This window comes from Balaenoptera ricei, chromosome 5 (genome assembly GCF_028023285.1).
Source record: "Balaenoptera ricei isolate mBalRic1 chromosome 5, mBalRic1.hap2, whole genome shotgun sequence".
In the NCBI taxonomy this organism is placed as follows: Eukaryota; Metazoa; Chordata; class Mammalia; order Artiodactyla; family Balaenopteridae; genus Balaenoptera; species Balaenoptera ricei.
The window spans coordinates 66957676-66981122 of NC_082643.1; the positions used below are offsets into that span (position 1 = coordinate 66957676).

Here is a 23447-nt window from a genome sequence, read left to right on the forward strand (position 1 = left end):
AATTTTAAAATAATATACTAGATTTTCTCCAAATTAAGCTAAGACAAATACGTTTTCTAAAAACTTAGTGAATTACAAATTTTCATTAGTGTGTGTGTATATATAATATTATTATAATATGTATTATAATATATAATATATATTAATATATAATGTATATATAATATATATACATATACATATAACTAGAATTTATAATAAAATTAGCTAATTTCGAACACTTTACTAAAACCAAGCACTGTTCTAAGTGCTGAGCATGTAACAACACATTAATCCTCATAACAACCCTATGAAGTAGGTATTTTTATTACCCCCATTCATTTGATAGGGCAACTAAGATGGCACAAAGAGGTTAACTTGCCCAAGGTCACCCAGGCAGCAGAATCAGGATTTGGAATCCAGGAAACTTGGCTCCAGCATCCACACTCTTAACCACTTTGCTTTACTGACCTTCTAACAGAAATGACGCATTCATGTTAAATACTGAACAAATTTTCAAGATTTGGGAACTCTTTCTATGTTAAGGCATGTTTATTTTTATTTTCTTAAAGGAAAAAGAAAATATGAGCAAAGTTTCAACAAACATCATGAATACCGATCTTAAGTAATCATAGTTCTTTCTAAGTTTTTAACCACATCAACCTATGTTTAGAAGATTGTGAAATGTGCTTAAGGAAATAATTTTTGTGGCATGAACTGAATATTGCTGGTTTATTACACAGGTTTTATTTTGCTATATAATGTTTCTGTAAATATATGTTGAAAGAAAAATTTCCAAATTTAAGCATAGAGCAAAACCTCCCACAACTTCAGTTTTTTCCTGGCTGTACTTTTAGTTCAGTGCATAATTGGTCTTATCATGTTCCTAAAGGTGGAGCACAGAATCATGAGGTCTCTGTAGAACCAAAGGGGGAAAAGGAGCAGGGAACAGTTATCCTTTCAAGACAAATCTTTCAAAAAACCAAAAAATTTTTTACAAGGACATATCCCTTTTGCAAATATTTCAATTTTATTAGCCTTAATTTGATTGCCTGCTTCCAATATCAGAATCCTAATTAGTGTAACTGGTCTGATTCCCCCAGATGAATATATTTCTAGATACATGAATCCCTAGTAAATGTGTAAGTTATGGGTAAGAGTCTATTATTTCAATGGAAGCTGAGTGTGTAAGAAGATCTAAGAGCCAAAAAAATTTTGCCAGTTGTTAAAAATATTACTCTTACGTTACAGTAAGAAGTGAATATTAAAGACACATTTCAAGTTTCATTAAAATATAGCTATGTGGAAGTATTACTGTGAAAGTTGTATCACAGAGAGTGTGCTCTGAATCAGTGATTCCCAAATGTGAAGATGTTCTCACTGGCCTGCAGCAATAAGAAAACAAGAAAAGGATGGGAGCCAGTTTCTCATAAAGGTAAATGTATTAATTTAGAAAGTCTGAAATTATGTTCTTCCTTTTCTTTTAGTACCAAATGTCATTTTAAAAATAAAACGATAGTGAAAGCAGATGGAGATATTTCTTTTTCAAGGTTTTTACTTCGTAAAATAAATTGGTGACTTGGTCAGTCTCCAAATTTACTTTTATTGATGTGTGAATTTTAAAAAGACCAGAAATCAGTGCTCTTAAATCACTGTTATGTTGTGGTCATTAGATTATTTCCACCGGATTCTTCTGTACCGTAGTTATAATATTATGATATCTATACATTTGCTATAAACTGCATTGCACGAACTCTGTTCAAGACTTGTCTTAATCTGTGATGCCATATCTGACTATTTAAATCCTCAGTAAACTTACTTTAGATTAAACCTCTTTAGCACTTATACATATGAATACTATGTATATGTGGCTATACAATTAACAAATTAATATACAAGCGTATCTCATTTTATTGTGCTTTGCTTTTACTGCGCTTTGCAGAAATTGCATGTTTTACAAATTGAAGGTTTATGGCAACGCTGTGTCAAGCAAGTGTACTGGCGCCATTTTTCTAAAAGCATTTACTCACTGCATGTCTCTGTGTCACATTTTGATGATTCTTGCAAAATTTCAAACATTTTCATTATTATATTTGTTATGGTGATCTGTGATCGGTGATCTTTGACGTTACTATTGTAATTGTTTTGGGGCACCATGAACTGTGTCCACATAAGACGGTGAACTTTAATTGATATATGTTGTGTGTTCTGACTGCTCCATCAACTGGTCATTCCCCTATTTCTCTCCTCCGGCCTCCCTAATCCTTGAGACACAGCAATATTGAAATTATACCAATTAATACTCTGATAATCGCCTCTAAGTGTTCAAGTGAAAGGAGGAGTCACACATCTCTCACTTTAAACCAATGATTAAGTTTACTGAGGAAGGCATGTTGAAAGCCAAGATCGGCTGAAAGCTAGGCCTCTTGTATCAAACAGCCAAGCTGTGAATGCAAAGGAAAAGTTCTTGAAGGAAATTAAAAGTGCTACTCGAGTGAACACTTGAATGATTAGAAAGCAAGACAACCTTATTGCTGATATGGAGAAAGTTTCAGTGGTCTGGAGAGAAGACCAAACCAGCCACAACAATCCCACAAGCCAAAGCCTAATCCAGAGCAAGGCCCTAACTGTCTTCAATTCTATGAAGGCTGAGAGAGGTGAGGAAGCTGCAGAAGAGAAGTCTGAAGCTAGTAGAGGTTGGTTTATGAGGTTTAAGGAAAGAAGCTGTCTCCATAACATAAAAGTGCAAGGTAAAGCACAATTGCTGATGTAGAAGCTGAAGCAAGTTATCCAGAAGATCTAGCTAAGATAATTAAAGGTGGCTACACTAAACAACAGATTTTTCAAGTAGATGAAACAGCCTTCTATTAGAAGAAGATGCTATCTAAGACTTTCACAGCTAGAGAGGAGAAGTAAATGCCTGGCTTTAAAGCTTCAAAGCACAGGTTGACTCTCTTGTTAGGGGCTAATGCAGCTGGTGACTTTAAGTTGAAGCCAATGCTCATTTACCATTCTGAAAATCCTAGGGTCCTTAAGAAGTATGCTAAATCTACTCTGCCTGTGCCCTAAAAATGCAACAACAAAGTCTGGATGACAGCACATCTGCTCACAACATGAATATTTTACTGAATACTTTGAGCTCACTGTTGAGACCTACTGCTCAGAAAAAAAAACTCCTTTTAAAATATTACTGCTCACTGACAAGGCACCTGGTCACCCAAGAGCTCTGATGGAGATGTATAAAGAGATTAATGTTGTTTTCATGCCTGCTAACACAATTTCCATTCTGCAGCCCATGATCAAAGAGTCATTTTGACTTTCAAGTCTTATTATTTAAGAAATAACATTTTGTAAGGCCATAGCTGCCATAGATAGTGACTCCTCTGATAGACCTGGGTAAAGACAACTGAAAACATGTTGGAAAGGATTCACCACTCTAGATACCACTAAGAACATTCGTGATTCATGAGAAGAGATCAAAATATCAACATTAACAGGAGTTTTGGAAGAAGCTGATTCCAACCCTCATGAATGACTTGGAGGGGTTCAAGACTTCAGTACAGGAAGTAACTACAGATGTGGTAGAAATAGCAAGAGAACTAGAATTAGAAGTGGAGCCTGAAGATGTGACTGAATTGCTATAATCTCACTTAATGGATTTTAATGGATGAGGAGTTGCTTCTTATGGCTGAGCAAAGAAAGTGGTTTCCTGAGATGGAATCTACTCCTGGTGAAGATGCTGTGAAGACTATTGAAATGACAACAAAGGATTTAGGCTATTACATAAAGTTAGTTGATAAAACAGAGGCAGGATTTGAGAGGACTGACTCCAGTTTTGAAAGAATTCTACTGTGGTAAAATGCTATCACCAGCATCGCATGCCCTAGAGAAATTGTTTGGGAATGGAAAAGTCAATCATTATAGCAAACTTCATTGTCTTATTTTAAAAAATTGCCATAGCCACCCCACTCTTCAGCAACCACCACCTTGATCCCTCAGTGCCATCAACATTGAGGAAAGACCCCCCCACCAGCAAAAATATTATGACTCATTGAAGGCTCAGATGATGGTTAGCAATTTTCAGCAATAAAGTATTTTTTAAATTAAGGTGTGTACATTCTTTTGTTAGACATAATGCTATTGTACACTTAATAGGCTACAATATAGTGTAAACATAAATTTTACATGCACTGGGAAACAAAAAAATTTGTGTGACTTGCTTTATTGAGATATTCACTTTATTGTGGTGGTCTGGAACTGAACCTTCAATGTCTCCAAGGTACTCTGTATACATTGCGGTAGAGCTTTAAGTACATTACTTTTAACACCTCCTCACAAGCATCTTGAGGGTGGGAGCCATTTCTTATTCTTATATATGGATGACAGTGAGTACAAAACAGGCATGCAATAAAAATCTGGTGACTGACAAAGAGATAAACCATAATGTGGTAATCAAATTTTCCCAGCTAGTGTGTCCCACAACCAGGAAAAGAAATACCCATGTTTCCCAACTCTTTTGCTAGGTGACACAATGCATTAAATTTAACACACAGAAAATCTCTTTTCTATACTTGGGACATCATCTTCCACCTTCTTCAGCACATTCTAGGTTGTTGCAACATTCTGGTTTTCAACATGCATTACTCACATGTAACAATACATGTTAGATTTTCAGAACTCGGAAGCATTCACTTTAAACAAAGCCATTAGTTTATAAGGCAAGAAAGCAAAATCATAAATAGTAGCATGTTACAACAAACAATTAAGGGTGCAGAAAGGATTATCGTTTACTGACTAGTATTTTCAGTACCATCTGCAAGTGTGGCCTATATCACTGTCAACAGGATTATTTTTAAAAACTAGGGAACTGTGTAGAAATAGATATTATTTAAATAATAGTGTAAGAAAAATGTGCATTAATATTTCCTATGTGATTTCTAGGCTTACTTTTTTCTTGATGCTTTTCACGTCAAGTAAAATGTTAAGAGTCTTCCCCAATTTCCCCCTTGTATGCTTAGTTAGATGGTCTTCCTTTATGCTCCCATAGTACCACTATCATAACTTACACCCTCCCTCAGTCCATCAGTCTATTATATCTCCCTTCTCTAGAGTGTGAGTGACTTGAGGGCAGAATCAGCCTCTCATCTATTCCAAGTAAATGTCTGGTATGCATCTCTAATCACTTGGCAAATGATTTCTAAATATATGAAGGAGAAAGTGAGTGAGTGATAGGATGACAGGAAGAAAGGCAAGCAGGATGAGATTAAATGCTTTTTTGGCCTAAATAAACTTTTTGTTATGGGACATTAAAAAACTGCTATAAATATGGTTAACAGGTAGCTTAAATCAGTAAATTATAATCTATAAAGATTCTGCTGTTGTTAAGTTTAGTAAACTTTACAGAAAAAAGAGAAGAATCAAAGAAGCTGGAGCCAAAGTTGATGTACTCACAGGCACCGAAAGAAAGTAGGACCTGTTATAGAGTTGAAGGAGGGCCTGAGTAAACTAATCAGAAATAAAATATAGTAAATACAATTGTTTTAGAATACTACCAAGTGAAAACAAAATAAGAATCCACTATTTCAGACAGCATTACCTGATGAACAGAATTTCCCTCAATTTTTTTTTTTGCCCAATAACCCTATTAAAATAAAGGAGATGAAAAATATACGAAACCTAATTTATTAAAATGCCCAGATATTAAAATGCCTTCTATTCAAGTCCCTCTAAGATACCCTTAATAATATTAGCATTATTATCATTGCCACAACCTTAATTATAACATCCCTTTCCATATAAAAATGCAGACAAAGGGTTTATATAAGATTAAATCAACTGGAATTTACAAATGACTTAGTCATTTTTCTCATATATGTAAGTACACGAAGCCAATGATACACTTCAAACATGGAATCAAGTCCTAGTTCTCACTTCAAAATACTGAAAAATAAAACAAGCCAAACAGTAAACATGTAACAGGTTTGGACTTATTTTTATAAATAAGAATGTCTAAATGGTATATGCAACATGTAAGCACAGTTATTTAAAACTCAGGGAGTTTTAGCTAAAAGGAACTAGACTGTCTTCCTTAAGGAGGCCATTGAGGCCCCAAATACATCTATGAGCAAATATGCACATATTAAATATTAAAACTTAAAAATACTAAAATATTAAACTTTAAATTACTAAAATATTAAATATTAAATATTAATATTTAAACTTAATATTAAATATTAAACTTAAAAATACTAAAAATATTAAAATCAAAGAAATGTGTGCAGGAATATACTGTGATCCCAATTAAACACACTAAATTTTTTTCTGGGAATTTAATTTTAAGCTAATATATATAAATTTTAAGTTAATATATATATAAACAGGCTACAGGAACATGCCAGTATTAATAATAAAATAAAATTACCTGTTGAACAAAAACATTGTTGAGGTGACTGGCTAGTCTCCGGGCAAAATGCTCTCGCAAATCACTGAAACGCTGCTGTTGCTGTTTGACTGCCAGAAGCATGTCATGGCCTGAAATCATAACATTTTTTGACTTATTTAATGCGTAAAAAGGGTTCCTCGATGTTTAATGAATACCTTTATAACAGTATCCATATTTCAGTTTTGAGGAACCCAAAGTTTTACTGGTTTATTCGTATGCTTTGTAAAAGAAAGGTAAGGGGAAAAAAACAGTATAGCACAGTGGTTCTCACAGTGGGGTCCTGCCTCAGCATCATCTGGGAACTGTTAGAAACATGGATTCCAAGGTCTCAGCCCAGACCTACTGATTCTGGAGGTGGCACCTGGCAATTTGTATGTTCTCAAGCCTTCTAGGTCAGTGGTCCCCAACCTTTTTGGTACCAGGGACCGGTTTCGTGGAAGACAATTTTTCCACAGATGGTGGTGGCGGGGAATGGTTCAGGCGGTAACGCGAGCGATGGGGAGCAGCAGATGAAGCTTCGCTCGCTCGCCTGCCGCTCACCTCCTGCTGCGCGGCCCAGTTCCTAACAGGCCGCGGACCAGTATCAGTTGCAGCCCCAGGGGTTGGGGACCCCTGCTCTAGGTGATTCTGATGCAAACTCAAGTTTTGGAACTGCTGGCGTAGCAAAACCTTATGTCATCTACTTTGTGCTAGGTTCTATGGACAGTACTGAAGAAAAATCCTGGTGTTAACCAGAGTCATTGATGGTCAATCAGAAGGAATTGAAATGAAAAATTTCTTAGTGCTAATATGAATTATGTTTGATAATAAGTGAAACTTGTTTTAATAGCTAAGAATGTAACCCTAAACCGCTTGCCCCACGTACTTCTTGTCAAAAGTTTTATACTAAGTCACAGGCTTAGTCTCAGGTTCTTGGGCAGATTTTATTGTCATACCTGGTCGAAGAGCCACATTCATGCACTGCAGAAGGGCATCCGCGGCGTTGGTACAGGCCTCGATGCCCCTGGAGGAAGCAAGATCTCCTTCCTGAAGGGCCTTTATATGACCTTTGGCCAAGTCCATGTGGTTCTGGAATATATATAAATACACCGTTTGTACATGTACTCTTCAGGAAATTTACAGGTAAGATGCTACTCAATCCTATTACTAGGTCTTTGGAATTTCAGTATTTTAAACCTTGCTCTCCTAAGGAAATCAGAAAATGTTTACAAATGGGCTTTACATATTATTAGATTTTTTTTTATTGTTGTTGGTAATTTATAATCATGCTTACCACAAGGAACTCTATCTCTGATAGGAGTTTTACATTATTAGTGTTACTAAGATGAATCAGGTGGTTGCTCTCAGAGATCTGATCCATTTGTTCTTTTACACTTTGGAGCATTTCCTCATAACTGCTCAGTTTCAATTCAATCTGATCCACCTCCTTTAGAGCCTCATCCAGCAACTTCATTAGGATGTTTACTTGCTTTTCAGAGGCCATGATTGACTGGATGTTGGCCTACAAAGTTAAAAAGATAAGTAATACTTCATATTCTTCAAATGTGTAAAAGAGGTATAAAAATGAAATACTGATAAATCTCTTTGACAGCAGAGTAACAAAGGTTGACATACACATTTAAACATCTAATTTATCACTTTGTGTTTACATTCCACTTTTTTACACAGTATTTCAGGAAAGTACACTTTCCCTTATATCAAGGTTAGAGACCATACCTCAGTATTGCGTATTTCTGCAGACTGAACAAGTAGGGTTCTGCCCCATGATGCATCATCAGTAATGGTATATTCTCATTTCTATAAATTAAGTGGCATTACACTATGTCATCTCTGATACTTCTTTCAACTCTATCAGCTATAAAAATTTTCTATACTCTGTAATATTTACATAAAACCCTAAATAAAAGCATAATCATCTATGTTAATACCTTAGTCAAGAGGGTAGCAGCAGTATGCCAGTCTTAGAAGAATTCATGGAACTAATTTATAACTGTTGTATGATTTGTACTAACAGGATGTGGAAGAGCCTATTGCCATAAGATAGCTCCTTCTATGGTATTCTTTCTTTTCTCTTTCATTTGGGACTACTTTTTTTCCGAGGCAAAGCAGTAACAAACCACCATCCCTTTATTAATGTTTTCTAAATGATTCTGACTATTGATTCTGAATTCCCTGAAATATGGAAGCTTTCAAATCCAAAATTAAACTGCAAAGTAATATGATGACTTGCAACACAGATGCAATATTAACTAGAAAAGAAAATACAAACCACTAAGCCACATTAAGAAGGCAGATAACACAATATGAGGAAAAAATTTGGGCAAGGAATTAGAAGAGTATCATTCATTGTACAGTTGATGCTATAATTTCACATGTGTTATTTTATACACTATTCATAATAACTCAATTGTAGGTGCAGCCCAACTGTAAAGGCAGCAGGGCTCAGACCCACTGACATCGAGTAGCAAAGGTGGGGTTTGAACTGACCCAGGACAATTTCTACTTTAACATCTTGAAGTCTCTTCTAGGCTTTACTTCCAGAGAGTTTTATAGATTTGTAAGCTTGGACTGTTCGTGTAATCTCTGGGCCTGAGTTCAATCTCATAACTTCCGTACCTTTCATGTATAAAAGGCCAACATTCTTTAAGTCTTTGAATATTTTTTATTCTCTGAGGGTTTTTCTTAAACGCATACCTTGTCTAAACAACACAAAAAAAACCCAAATGTTCCCATTTTAGGTTTTTCTCACAACAGAGGTGCTACTTGCAGCTTTTTACTTTCTAAAAAAAAGTAAATAAATAAAGATGTGCATTCAGATACAAACTTAGAAATGTGCGTACAAATGAATAGAGTCTATTCCAAAACATTTCAGCAGGGGAGTCAAACATCCTTTTCCCCTGGCTCTCTGTTTTCACCACACTATCTTGCTCTCTTTGGGTACATGATTCACTTCTTTCAGCCCAATTTCTCTCTTTCTAACCTGTACCTTTTTTTTTTTCAAACCACAAAAACGCTATTCTTTTGTACTGAACTATTCTGAGGTGTTTCAGAGGCTGGGGGAATCAACCCCCAAGTTGGCTTTGGGTTGGCTACTTTTTACTTCCATCACTTCATATCAAGAAGCTCCCCAAATCCAGAACCTCAGCCAACTGCCTTCATTGGCCTATTAGGAATGGTTGTCTTTTGAACCAGAACAGTGAAAGACTGAGGGCAGCTGGTAATGCACTTACAGAGGAAGACAGCAATAATCACCCTACCCAGGCTTAAGTGCTCAGGCAGTAAAATATGAACATCACCAGTCTCCTCGATCCACTACACATCACTAATCATAGATTACAAGAAAGGCTTACCCCATCTAGCACCTGCAGCTCTCTGGACAACCTTTCTGCAAAGGCCTCGGCATTCGAAATTGCATACTCACAGCCTTCCATCATTATCTCAATATCCTGCTCTTCTCTTGCATTTAACTCTTGGTATTCATCCACTGCTTCTTCATCGCCTCCTGTCACACTCTGATTTTCTCCACTTGGAACAGATTCTTAAAGAGGGTAAAATTTAAAAATAAACTAGTAAAAAAAAGTAGGATGGACAATAGCACTGTACTTATAGGTAAGGTCAGTTATAAGCACAGGTCACATTTAGTGGCTGAAAAACAGGAAAAAATGATTCAAAATATATGAAAAAAAACCCCTTATTATTATGAAGAACCGCATGTGTTAACATAGTATCTATTATAACAAAAGCATGCAGTCTAATTCACTGACTTGTGTTAAAATAGGCTTTAGTCACAGTTTCCCAAAACATAATCAAACTATAAAACAAATACAAACCCAGAAACAAAGCACGTGTACAAGACTAACCTTTTCCCCCTACCTGAAGTGACTGTTGATCTAACAAAACAATGATTATGAGTTCAGGACACATGAAAAACAATTTGCTTCCCTTTTTTCCCAGGTAACATTTTCTTCTGTTATCTTTGTTCTTTTTGTCTTTGTTATGTTTTGTTTTTTTCTCCAAATAACTTTCAATTGAAATTTTAAAAATGCATCTACAATTCACAATTTATTTTGGGCACTGAAAATATTAACCGAATTTTCCATTTCTTTCTTTAAAAATTTTTCACATGTGTTAATAAAATTTCTAAAGATCAGCTAATAGAAACTTTCTCAGTAACTGTATAATGTAGTAAGAAGAGCAACAACTACATGCTGCATGAAATTACAAAAATTTAAACTGTCTTCCTGCTTCAAAACAAAAGACCACGAGGTCAAATCTGAGATGCTTTCTGGGTAAATGTCTCAGTTCAGTGTTTTGAGAGAATACACTCAGCATGTGGGATTTATATAAATCTTGAGGTTAAGAGAGGTAAAATGAAAAAAATAATTTTTACCCCTAAATAAACCTCAAAACAAAGTCACTGATTTTCATCAACTCATGTGACACGTTAAAATCACAAACACTGGATGTTCGAAATATTCATTATTTTGTATGAAAATGAATATTTGCATTCAGCGTGACATGACACGTTAATCTGTCCTAGAACAAAAAACACCTAATTCAAAGTAACAAATGGTTTACTCTTAAGAATGGCAATTAGGCAGATTTAGATAATGTCCCAGAAAAAAAAGGAGGGGGATAAAACTTTTGGTACAGGCAATTACAGATTACAGTATATAAATATAAGTTCCTTACAGTAGCATCGCCGAGCTCCTAGTCCTTTGAAAGAGTCACTGTGGAAATGTTAAACTGTCATGTGTGACAGCTTCTTAGCCGCTAGGGGGCAGGGAATACCTAAACCATTCTGTACAGCTCCTTGCACAAGTAAATATTTAAAAATAAACAAATATTTTAAATGATCATAATTGCTTCAGAAGTATTTTCTCTTCCATAAAACAGCCCTTTGGAAGTGAATAATGAATACTATCATCGATTTTTATTACCATATGGATTTTGTAGTAATATACTTTTCCCTGCACACAATTTCATAAAATATGCAACCAACAGTACATAACAACATCAAGTAATAAAAATCTATGGAATAGAATAAGAAGAAAAGGTGTTACGCACCTTCTGTAACTTTAGGCAGTTCTGGAGAGTAAAAAGGTATGAAAAAAGCAGAGGAAAGTAAGCAAAGAATATTAGCTGGCTAGAAACGTACACAGGTTTAAATTTTAAAAATACTACCCATATTTCATTTGAACTTCATGCTACATTAAAGCTTAAAAGACAACGTCAAATACAACTACAAACTGGAAATATCCACAAGAAGCTAAATTTCCAGTGTTCATCTTTCTTATTCATTTTCTGACAGTGACTAAAAATACATGTATCTTTCTATTTTCTCTTAGTCTTTTAAGAAACAGTACTGCCGAGTCCTTGGAGGAGAAAACTGGGAAACAGATCACTTCCTGGGGATTGTTTATAGGCCATTTGTGACTCATGCGTTTAGTCTAGTTATTTTCACTCAAGGCCCAAACCTTTACCCGGACACTCCCTCACAATGGATTAGTCATAAAACATTGTTAGAAAGGACAAGATGGAAGCAGTTTAAAAAACCACACACGATTATCAGTTCAAGCTGGCTTTTAAGGATTCAAGTCAATGATTTAAAAAAAATCTGGCTGCAAGAATGAAAAAGAAAAGGCCAAACAAAAACTTCACTCTACTTCAGCTGCTAACAAAGTCCTGTTTTAAGAACCTTATTCTACTAAGAAGCCCCAATTATTAGCACGAACATTCAACTGTCACCAATAAAAACTACTAAAGCTGCTACTGCTAACATTTCCAATGAACAGTCTTATTTACTTGAATGATTACTTAGCTCTTAAAAGGAGATGTTGATAATTTCTCATTTGTTTTCTAACATAACCCAAAGCTTAGAGACTTTTTTTTAAAAATGGGAGTTAGTGGCCATAATTTTAAAGTCCAGTAAAACATTAAACAAGTTCATGGACATTAATAAAGCCACTATATGAACTCCATTGAACCAAAGCAACAGTTACTGATTTATAGAAAGTGATTTTCAAAATGAGATCCTTAAGGATCTCAGTATTCTTAAAATTGATCTCAATTAGGTAATATTTATAAAAATAAAAATGTCTACACCTTTGTTTAAGGCCCTGAAAAATTAAATGTCGTCTTTTTTTAAAGCTAGTCGCCTCATTCTCAAAAAACAGCAATACTCTTCTCATTGATTTTGGTAATATTCCTTAATGAGGTACATACAGGTAGGTATGTACTTGCCCATATTGTTGACTGAATGAAATATATTGGTTTAAAATACATCTTAGGCAATAAGTAACAATTGGAAACACATCATATTCGAAAACAGAACAGAAAGCTTATGAATCATTCACTGATCAGAATGTTCAACCCTGAAATGGTTAAAAAAAAAAAAAATGAAAGCTACTCAGAACAAATTAAGCCGCTATTCAAGGCATGGAAAATTACCATAAATTTCTTAAAGGTCATTCCCTCAACACACTCAACCACCAAGACACTGGAGGCTAATGTTGGCGAGATGGCAACCCTGAGGTCTCCGACACAAGGCCAGCCCCACTGCAGGGAGAAGCATGTGGCCTGAGAGATGTGACTTGCCTCTGCCAGTTCCAAGCATCAAGCCTGAAACCAGTAACGGCCTCACTAATTAATAAGTGATGGACAAGAATACTACATTTAAGGACAGAAAGATAGATGACCAAACAGCAAAGGAATTAAGTAAAACAAAATGGAGAAAGGACAGAGGCAAATGACTAAGTCAAGGAATAGTTTGAAGCATCTGAAATTGCCATTTTTATAGGTCAAAATGGTTGAATATTGGCAATTTCAGATGTTTCACTTGACAGAAGCTTCTATTTTTAAATGCTAACATACAACTTAGGACAAATCTAAGTTTTCTTTCTAATATATAATTTAGAACAAATATACTTTTTTTTTTCTCAATAAACAGGGGCAACAACTCTGTCCACCTGCTGTTACTTCAATTGCTTCCTTTGAGATAAAGAATACAACACAAATTGCATCCGCAAGGCACACAGAACCCATCTTCTCACAACGTGTATGTCTTTATAAAAGAAATTTTAAAAGAAAAAAAACTCATTGTATGTTTTCAACAATTAACAGTAGAGTTTTTGTCTTATAACACAAAACAATCCCTAGTAATATTCCTGAAGACATACTGATCTAAAATACCCTAATTAACCTCATGTCTTAGGACTTTATCCTGATAATAGAATAATTGTTAATATATAATTGAGTACTTACTATATATCTGGCATTGTTCTCATCATGTTCATATATTAATTTAATCCCTACAACAATCCTATGGAGTTGACACTATTATTATCTCTGTTTCTGACACACGAGAAACTGAAACATAGAGTAACCCAAGGTCACACAGCTATAGTAAGTGACAAAGCCAGTATTTGAACCCAGGCAGTCTGACTCCAGAGTTGTTTCTTAAACACTACACCTACACTCTACACAAAAATACAGCTACAAGGATATTCATCTCAGAGTTGTTTAAGATAAGCAAAGATTGGAAAATTTTTTAAAAGTGATTAGTTAAAAAATTATAGTATATCCAATACAATGGAATACTATGGTGCCATTAAAAATAATGATGGGGTAAGTGTTTAATAACATGGAAAACGTTCATGAAACATTATATGAAAAAGCATGTTAGGTAGCAACATAAATTTCTTTATTTTAAAAAAAGCATTTCAGTATGCATAGAAATGCATAGTTATCTCTGAGGATTAAGTTTATAAGTGATATTCATTTAATTTAATGAATCAGTTTTCTATAATGAACAAGCATCACTTCTGCAATAAGAAAAATTATCTTAAAATTCCTTTACAAAAAAGATAATTCAGAGTTTTAAATACTTTGAGAAATGCCAAATTATATATTCACTTATAGATATACCTGATTTTACATATACATTTTTATTTAACTTTACCTTCCAAAAGCTGTGAGCTAACATTGACAAAATCAATTTTCTTCCGGAGATATCGCTGATTCAGTTTCCAAATGCACGAAATAAATGCATTCTTTTCAGCAGTGCTGCTGGCAACCCATTTATATATTTTTTCAAAATGTAAATCAAATTCAGGATTTTCCTGAAATAAAAATATACAAAAGATACTGTTTTTGATCATAACCTCTTTTCATTATTGTAAAATATATATTTCAATAAAACAAAAAGAAGTTGAAGCTGTTGTTGGAAAAAATAATCAGCATTACAAATCTACTAAAAGGGGGACTTCCCTGGTGGCACAGTGCTTAAGAATCCGCCTGCCAATGCAGGGGACACAGGTTCGAGCCCTGGTCCAGGAAGATCCCACATGCCGCAGAGCAACTAAGCCCGTGCAGCACAACTACTGAGCCTGCGCTCTAGAGCCCACGAGCCACAACTACTGAGCCTCTGTGCCACAACTACTGAAGGCCGCATGCCTAGAGCCTGTGCTCCACAAGAGAAGCCACTGCAATGAGAAGCCCATGCACTGCAATGAAGAGTAGCCCCCGCTCGCTGCAACTAGAGAAAGCGCACGCACAGCAATGAAGACCCAACGCAGCAAAAAAAAAAAAAAAAAATCGACTAAAAGGTTTTTTCCCCTCACTGAAACTGGTAATGTCAACACAAGCACAACTAAGTTATGTTTATATAATGTCATATCTAAATATCTACACAGAGATACTCTCCAATAACTATAAATAAATCAAAATTAAATTCTACTTGAAATGGATGAGATGGAGAATAGATTAGTGGTTGTCAGGAGTCAGGGATTGTTGGGGGGAGGAAAGAGGATGGGTGTGCTATAAAGAGGTAGCTGAGGGAGCTCTTTAAGGTGCTGTAATACTTCTGTACCTTGATTGTAGCAGTGGTTACATGGACCCGCACATAATAAAATGGCAAAGAATGGCACACACACACACACACACACAAACACACACACACAAAATCGACTAAGTGACTTGCAGAGAATGGTTCGGAGAATTCAATTTATAGCACAAATTTTGTTTACCTCTCAAAAGAAGCTGGATTAAAAACAACATAGTGTTTTGGTAATTTCCTTTCTATGCCCCTTGGGTCTATGAGTGAAAGTATAGGATGTCTACTTAATGGCCTGTGTCTCAGCTTCCTAGTTTATAGGATGACAGTGGTTTCTGGTTTTGATGTGGACCTAATTTTTCTTTTTAAATTGTCTATGGGGTTTTAGAGTTATACTTTTTCTTTGATAATGTGCTATTATTCACAGCTGTGACTCTTCTCATTATAACATGTGAGAAAAAATACAATCTATACCCTAGTGTGATTTCCAAGAACAAATGAGGTGAAAAGCAGGGACTGCTCCTGTTTACAATTCTGAAAATACAGAACAAATAAAGGTGTCTCAAAAGTAAAAAATACTGGCCTTTTAAGGTCCTTTCAAATGAAAAAGAAGTTCAACTGGTGTGAGAGAGCTGCAATATGCTCTCTACATGTCTCTTAAGCCACATTACAGAAATATTTTCATGCCTTGATATTCTCCCTTGAATTTAGAACTACTTGACCACTGTATAAAATATGAAAACATATGGATGTATACTTTTCTTCACATCCAAGGAATTAAAAATAGGCTCAAATGTTTTTAATGTTCTATAGAAGGCTAATCATGTATTCAATTAATTTGAAGTGTTATTTAGGGGGAATAAAATGTAGTAAAGACCATAAGTAGGCAAGGAAAGTGATATGACTTTCACTGTGAAGATGTGGGATAATTTAGGGATCAAGACTTACCTATGGTACAATCATATTACAGTAGCATGGATGTACTAATGAATTTATAGCTCAATAAGCAGAATTAAAGTGACAAAAGATTAAAAACTTTCACTTACAACGAAAAGGTAACTGCATTATAAATTGGGCAGCCACTATGGAAAACAGTATGGAGGTTCCTCAAAGAGCTAAAAATAGAGTTGCCATATGATACAGCAATCCCACTCCTGGGCATACACCTGGACGAAACTATAATCTGAAAAGATAAATGCACCCCAATGTTCACTGCAGCACTATTTACCACAGCCACGACAGAAAAACAACCTATATGTCCATCGACAGATGAATGGATAAAGATGATGTGGTACATATATACAATGAAATACTACTTAGCCATAAAAAAGAATGAAATAATGCCATTTGCAGCAACATGGATGCAACTAGAGAGTATCATACTAAGTGAAGTAAGTCAGACGGAGGACAAATACATATGATATCACTTATATGTGGAATCTAAAATGTGACACAAATGAACTTATCTGTGAAACAGAAACAGACTCACTGACATAGAGAACAGACTTGCGGTTGCCAAGGGGGAGGAAAGGTGGGGAAGGGATGTATTGCGAGTTTGGGATTAGCGGATCCAAACTATTATACATAGATTAGATAAACAAGGTCCTACTGTATAGCACAGGGAACTATATTCAATATTCTGTGATAAACCATAGTAGAAAAGAATATGAAAAAGAATGTTGGGCTTCCCTGGTGGCACAGTGGTTGGGAATCTGCCTGCCAATGCAGGGGACACGGGTTCAAGCCCTGGTCTGGGAAGATCCCACATGCCGCGGAGCAACTAGGCCCGTGAGCCACAATTGCTGAGCCTGCGCGTCTGAAGCCTGTGCTCCGCAACAAGAGAGGCCGTGATAGTGAGAGGCCCGCGCACTGCGATGAAGAGTGGCCCCCGCTCGCCACAGCTAGAGAAAGCCCTCACACAGAAACGAAGACCCAACACAGCCAAAAATAAATAAATAAATAAAAATTAAAAAAAATAAGTAAATAAAAGGAACATAAAAAAAGAAAGAATGTATATATATGTATAACTGAATCACTTTTCTGTACAGCAGAAATTAACACAACATTGTAAACCAACTATACTTCAATAAATTTTTTTTAAAAAAAGGCAAATGTGGACAAGGATGTCCACTCTCACCACTATTCAACATAGTTTTGGAAGTCCTAGCCACGGCAATCAGAGAAGAAAAAGAAATAAAAGGAATACAAATTGGAAAAGAAGTAAAACTGTCACTGTTTGCAGATGACATGACACTATACATAGAAAATCCTAAAGATGCTACCAGAAAACTACTAGAGCTAATCAATGAATTTGGTAAAGTTGCAGGATACAAAATTAATGCCCAGAAATCTCTTGCATTCCTATACACTAACAACGAAAGATCGGAAAGAGAAAGTAAGGAAACAATCCCATTCACCACTGCAATAAAAAGAATAAAATACCTAGGAATAAAGCTACCTAGGGAGACAAAAGACCTGTATGCAGAAAACTATAAGACACTGATGAAAGAAATTAAAGATGATACCAACAGTTGGAGAGATATACCATGTTCTTGGATTGGAAGGATCAATATTGTGAAAATGACTATACTACGGAAAGCAAACTACAGATTCAATGCAATCCCTATCAAATTACCAATGGCATTTTTTAGAGAACAAGAACAAAAAATCTTAAAATTTGTATGGAGACACAAAAGACCCCGAAAAGGCAAAGCGGTCTTGAGGGAAAAACACGGAGCTGGAGGAATCAGACTCCCTGACTTCAGACTATACTACAAAGCTACAGTAATCAAGACAATATGGTACTGGCACAAAAACAGAAACATAGATCAATGGAACAGGATAGAAAGCCCAGAGATAAACCCACGCACCTATGGTCAACTAATCTATGACAAAGGAGGCAAGGATATACAATGGAGAAAAGACAGTCTCTTCAGTAAGTGGTGCCAGGAAAACTGGACAGCTACATGTAAAAGAATGAAATTAGAACACTCCCTAACACCGTACACAAAAATAAACTCAAAATGGATTAGAGACCTAAATGTAAGACTGGACACTGTAAGACTCTTAGAGGAAAACATAGGAAGAACACTCTTTGACATAAATCACAGCAAGATCTTTTTTGATCCACCTCCTAGAGTAATGGAAATAAAAACAAAAATAAACAAATGGGACTTAATGAAACTTCAAAGCTTTTGCACAGCAAAGGAAACCATAAACAAGACGAAAAGACAACCCTCAAAATGGGAGAAAATATTTGCAAATGAATCAATGGACAAAGGATTAATCTCCAAAATATATAAACAGCTCATGCAGCTCAATATTAAAAAAACAAACAATCCAATCAAAAAATGGGCAGAAGACCTAAGTAGACATTTCTCCAAAGAAGACATACAGATGGCCAAGAAGCACATGAAAAGCTGCTCAGCATCACTAATCATTAGAGAAATGCAAATCAAAACTACAATGAGGTATCACCTCACACCAGTTAGAATGGGGATCATCAGAAAATCTACAAACAACAAATGCTGGAGAGGGTGTGGAGAAAAGGGAACCCTCTTGCACTGTTGGTGGGAATGTAAATTGATATAGCCACTATGGAGAAGAGTATGGAGGTTCCTTAAAAAACTAAAAATAGAATTACCATATGATCCAGCAATCCCACTACTGGGCATATACCCAGAGAAAACCATAATTCAAAAAGACACATGAGGGCTTCCCTGGTGGCACAGTGGTTGAGAATCTGCCTGCCAATGCAGGCGACACGGGTTCGAGCCCTGGTCTGGGAAGATCCCACATGCCACGGAGCAACTAGGCCCGTGAGCCACAATTACTGAGCCTGCGCGTCTGGAGCCTGTGCTCCGCAACAAGAGAGGCCGCGACAGTGAGAGGCCCGCGCACCACGATGAAGAGTGGCCCCCGCTTGCCACAACTAGAGAAAGTCCTCGCACAGAAACAAAGACCCAACACAGCCAAAAATAAATTAATAAAAAAAAAAAAAAAAAAAAAAAAAAAGACACATGAACCCCAATGTTCACTGCAGCACTATTTACAATAGCCAGGTCATGGAAGCAACCTAAATGCCCATCGACAGACGAATGGATAGAGAAGATGTGGTACATATATACAATGGAATATTACTCAGCCATAAAAAGGAACGAAACTGGGTCATTTGTAGAGACGTGGATGGATCTAGAGACTGTCATACAGAGTGAAGTAAGTCAGAAAGAGAAAAACACATATCGTATATTAACGCATATATGTGGAACCTAGAAAAATGGTACAGATGAACCGGTTTGCAGGGCAGAAACTGAGACACAAATGTAGAGAACAAACGTATGGACACCAAGGGGGGAAAGCGGTGGAGGGGGGTGGTGGTGGTGGTGGTGTGATGAATTGGGACATTGGGATTGACATGTATACACTGATGTATATAAAATGGATGACTAATAAGAACCTGCTGTATAAAAAAATAAATAAAATAAAATTCAAAAATTCAAAAAAAAATTGCATTAGTATTTATAAAGAAATCTAAGAGTCTTGGCAACTCATATGAAGCTTGACGGGAAATGATCTCTTCCCTGGGAATATTTCACATAATGCCATAAAAGAGGCTGACTGCTCCAGCAGCAACACTCACACAAATCAATGTGTGATGCAGGGACTTCCCTGGTGGTGCAGTGGTTAAGAATCCGCCTGCCAATGCAGGGGACACGGGTTCGAGCCCTGGTCTGGGAAGATGCCACGTGCCGCAGAGCAACTAAGCCCAGGAGCCACAACTACTGAGCCCATGTGCCACAACTACTGAAGCCTGTGTGCCTAGATCCCGTGCTTCGCAACAAGCGAAGCCACGACAATGAGAAGCCCATGCACCACAACGAAGAGTAGCCCCCGCTCACCGCAACTAGAGAAAGCCCAAGTGCAGCAACGAAGACGCAACGCAACCATAAATAAATAAATAAATAAAATTAAAAAAAAAAAATGAGTGATGCAAAATGGCTAATGTTAGGCTATGTATAAAAATTTTATGTTTTATATCCATATGTAGCATACACACACCAAGATGCCTGCATAAAATGAAAAAAAATCCATTAAGCAAGTCAGCAATGAGGTGTCAGCTGAGGAAAGCATTTAAATAAGCATTCAGCAATGTTAATGAATTACACAAGTCAATGGGGTTATGAAGTGTGGAACTATTGAAGAGAAAAAGGCTTTTTAATAAAGGTGAATTTCTAAAAAGCCTTTGAAGTATTTTGTCTTAAACAGAAAATCTCTACTCTTGATCCTTCTCGTAATAACAGAAATTATTAAATAATTGAAGTGTTTTTAACAATCTCATTTTCACGTTCTTTCCAAATACATATACACGCACCCACATTCAAAGCCCCTGCCAGACCCCGTTTTCCACATCCCACATTTTTCTAAAAACTGGGTGCTTTTTAGGAATAAAGCAAAGGCCCAGTTTGCCTAAAATATTTAAAGAAAAGGCATTCTTTACATTTTGGAAGAAATCTCAACTCTACAGATATGCAGGACTCTCCTAAAGCTGTTTCTGCTTCATTAAAAAAATCTTCTTGCACCTGACTCAACTGCCTGTCATGCTGTCCAGCTTTTAGTTCCTCAGAGGTCTGTAACCAGGTCAGCATAAAACCTGACTTTTATTTTATCAGACTGCTCTACAAAGGTAGTTTTCACTTCTCTGTGCCTTTTTAATCACCGTATGAGACTTGCAGAGTTCAGTCAACGGGCACATGTAGTTACAGTACTGTAAGCCTTGCTATCAGCCCCATCCACAGCACAGTAGATGTGGTGCAAGGCATTCCCTAGAGCTCTGGAGGTGCCTCTGGGCTGCAGAGGAAGATGAGGGGCAGGGTTAGAGAGGCTGAAGAGGAAGAAGCACCTACTTTAACCTGAGGGGCTCTACTTTATTTCTTTTTTTTTTTTTAAAAAAAGGGTATTGCTGTGAAATGCCTCGAATTGTCAGGAATAAAGGTGGCCCTTTATCACGATTATCGTATTATTCAACTTTCCTGGAGTTTGAGTGTGACTTAAGGTGTAAGGTATCTTATTCTTTAATATCTTATTTAATATCTTATTTAATGTCTTATATCTTATTCTTCAAAGTCCTTAAAATAAGGGGTGAAACTCACTATCACTGCCATCACTTGAGCCACATTATTCAAACCATAGCTTCAGAGGGCCAGCTTGGCTGCCTCAGCTGGTGATTCTATATTATTTTTAAGGACTACCTAAGGAAGATTCACTTTGGTTATATTTTCTGTGATTTCTGAACTAGGTTTTACCAAAACAATGATTTTTTAAAAAACTACTCACACAACACACCACTTTAAAATCCATACTAATTTATGGATTTTATACTAAGTATACCTAATCTAAATACAGATATGTACAGTCAAGGTTATTTTGCTCTAGTTATGTAGCTTGTGAACAAACATAATTGTAGCTCAAAAAAAAAAAAAGCACAAACAATGAAACCAGCTTACATACATACTTATATTAAGTAGCCTGCGAATGAGAAGTGAGAGAATGGAAGGTTGGATAATACACTTTAGACTAATTGCTGGTTAGGTGGTGAACTACTGGGTCACAAAACAAGTTTAGATCATCTTAGAAGACAACATACTATGTTATAAAATGAAAGACACTTTCTGAATTCATGTCAAAGAACAAAAACATACTTTAATAGCATCCTTGGCATCTACCACAGCAAGGTCTCGAAGGGCCCAAGCAATCTGCCTTTTGTAGAAATCTCCTTTATCAGATTTCTTGACTTTGACCACCTTCACCTGCACGGGGCGTTCCGTTGTCACTGTTGAATAAAACACACACTTTCATTAGAGACATTATTCATTTCCTCATTCTTCATTCATTCATGGCAAACACAGCTGTCAGGTGCCTGGACACAATACTAAAACAGGAATAGTATTTCATAACAAATGCTATGACTGAGGAATACACAGAATACTAATGGAAGAATCTAAATCAGACTAAGAAGGTCAGAGGCAGATTACTTGAGAAGTAAAACTCTTAAAACTCAAAAATAAGAAAAAAAATTCAGGTTAAAAAAATGGGCCAAAGACCTTGACAGACACCCGACCAAAGAAGATATATAGACCACAAATAAGCATATGAAAAGATGCTCCACAGCATAAGCCATCAGGGAAACGTAAATTCAAATGACAAGGAGATACCACTACACACCTATTAGAATGGCCAAAATCCAGAGCACTGCCAACACCAAATGCTGGTGAGGATGCGAAGCAACATGCACTGTCATTCACTGACGGTGGGAATTAAAAATGGTACAGTCACTTTGGAGGAGAGTTTGGCAGTTTCCTAACAAAACTAAACATACTCTTACCATATTATCCAGCAACTGCATTCCTTGGTATTTACACAAAGGAGCTGAAAACATATGTCCACACAAAAATCTGCACACGGATATTTATAGCTGCTTTATTTATAACTGCTAACTTGGAAGCAACCAAGATGTCCTTCAGTAGGTGAATGGATAAATAAACTGTGGTACATCCAGACAATGGAATGTTATGCAGCACTAAAAAGAAATGAGCTATAAGCCATGAAAACACATGGAGGAAAGCTAAATGCATATTACTAAGTGAAAGAAACCAATCTGGGAAGGTTACATACTATTTGATTCCAATTACTGTATGACATTCTGGAAAAGGCAAAACTGTGGAGACAGTAAAAAGATCAGTGGTTGCCAGGGATTGGGGAAGAGATGACCAGGCAGAGCACGGAGGATTTTTAGGGCAGTTAAAATACTCTATATGACATTATCCATTTGTCCAAACCCAACACCAAGAGTGAAACCTACAGTAAACGATGGACTTTGGGTGATTATGATTTGTTAACGTAGATTCATTCTTGGTAACAAATGTACCACTGTGGTGAGTAGTGTTAACAAAGTGAAAGGCTATGCATGTGTGGGGAAAGGGGCATAAGGGAAATCTCTGTACCTACCTCTCAATTTTCTTATAAACCTAAAGCTGCTCTAAAAAAAATAAAGTCTTAAAAATGTATTAATACTAACAAGAGTTATTATTTACGATAGTATTAAAAATCTAGGAATAAATAAATACCTAGGGGTAAATATAACACATGTACAAAGCCTTTAAAATTATAAAACTTGGGACTTCCCTGGTGGTCCAG

General features: G+C 36.2%; 1 protein-coding gene across 10 annotated transcripts in view; it reads right to left on the minus strand.

The window, feature by feature from the left end:
* Positions 1-23447, minus strand: part of EXOC1 (exocyst complex component 1) — a 60214-nt gene that overhangs the window by 30023 nt on the left and 6744 nt on the right. For 3 of the 10 annotated variants that reach the window (XM_059922953.1, XM_059922950.1, XM_059922951.1), the window contains exons 3-11: positions 21953-22083; positions 14382-14541; positions 11489-11509; positions 10282-10311; positions 9772-9959; positions 7695-7922; positions 7357-7489; positions 6401-6510; positions 5431-5484 (exon numbers count right to left, since the gene is read on the minus strand). In XM_059922953.1, coding sequence (XP_059778936.1) covers positions 5431-5484; positions 6401-6510; positions 7357-7489; positions 7695-7922; positions 9772-9959; positions 10282-10311; positions 11489-11509; positions 14382-14541; positions 21953-22083 — 1055 coding nt within the window. The remainder of the gene's footprint in view (positions 1-5430; positions 5485-6400; positions 6511-7356; positions 7490-7694; positions 7923-9771; positions 9960-10281; positions 10312-11488; positions 11510-14381; positions 14542-21952; positions 22084-23447) is intronic. The other 7 variants (XM_059922958.1, XM_059922956.1, XM_059922959.1 and 4 more) reach the window with 5 other exon arrangements.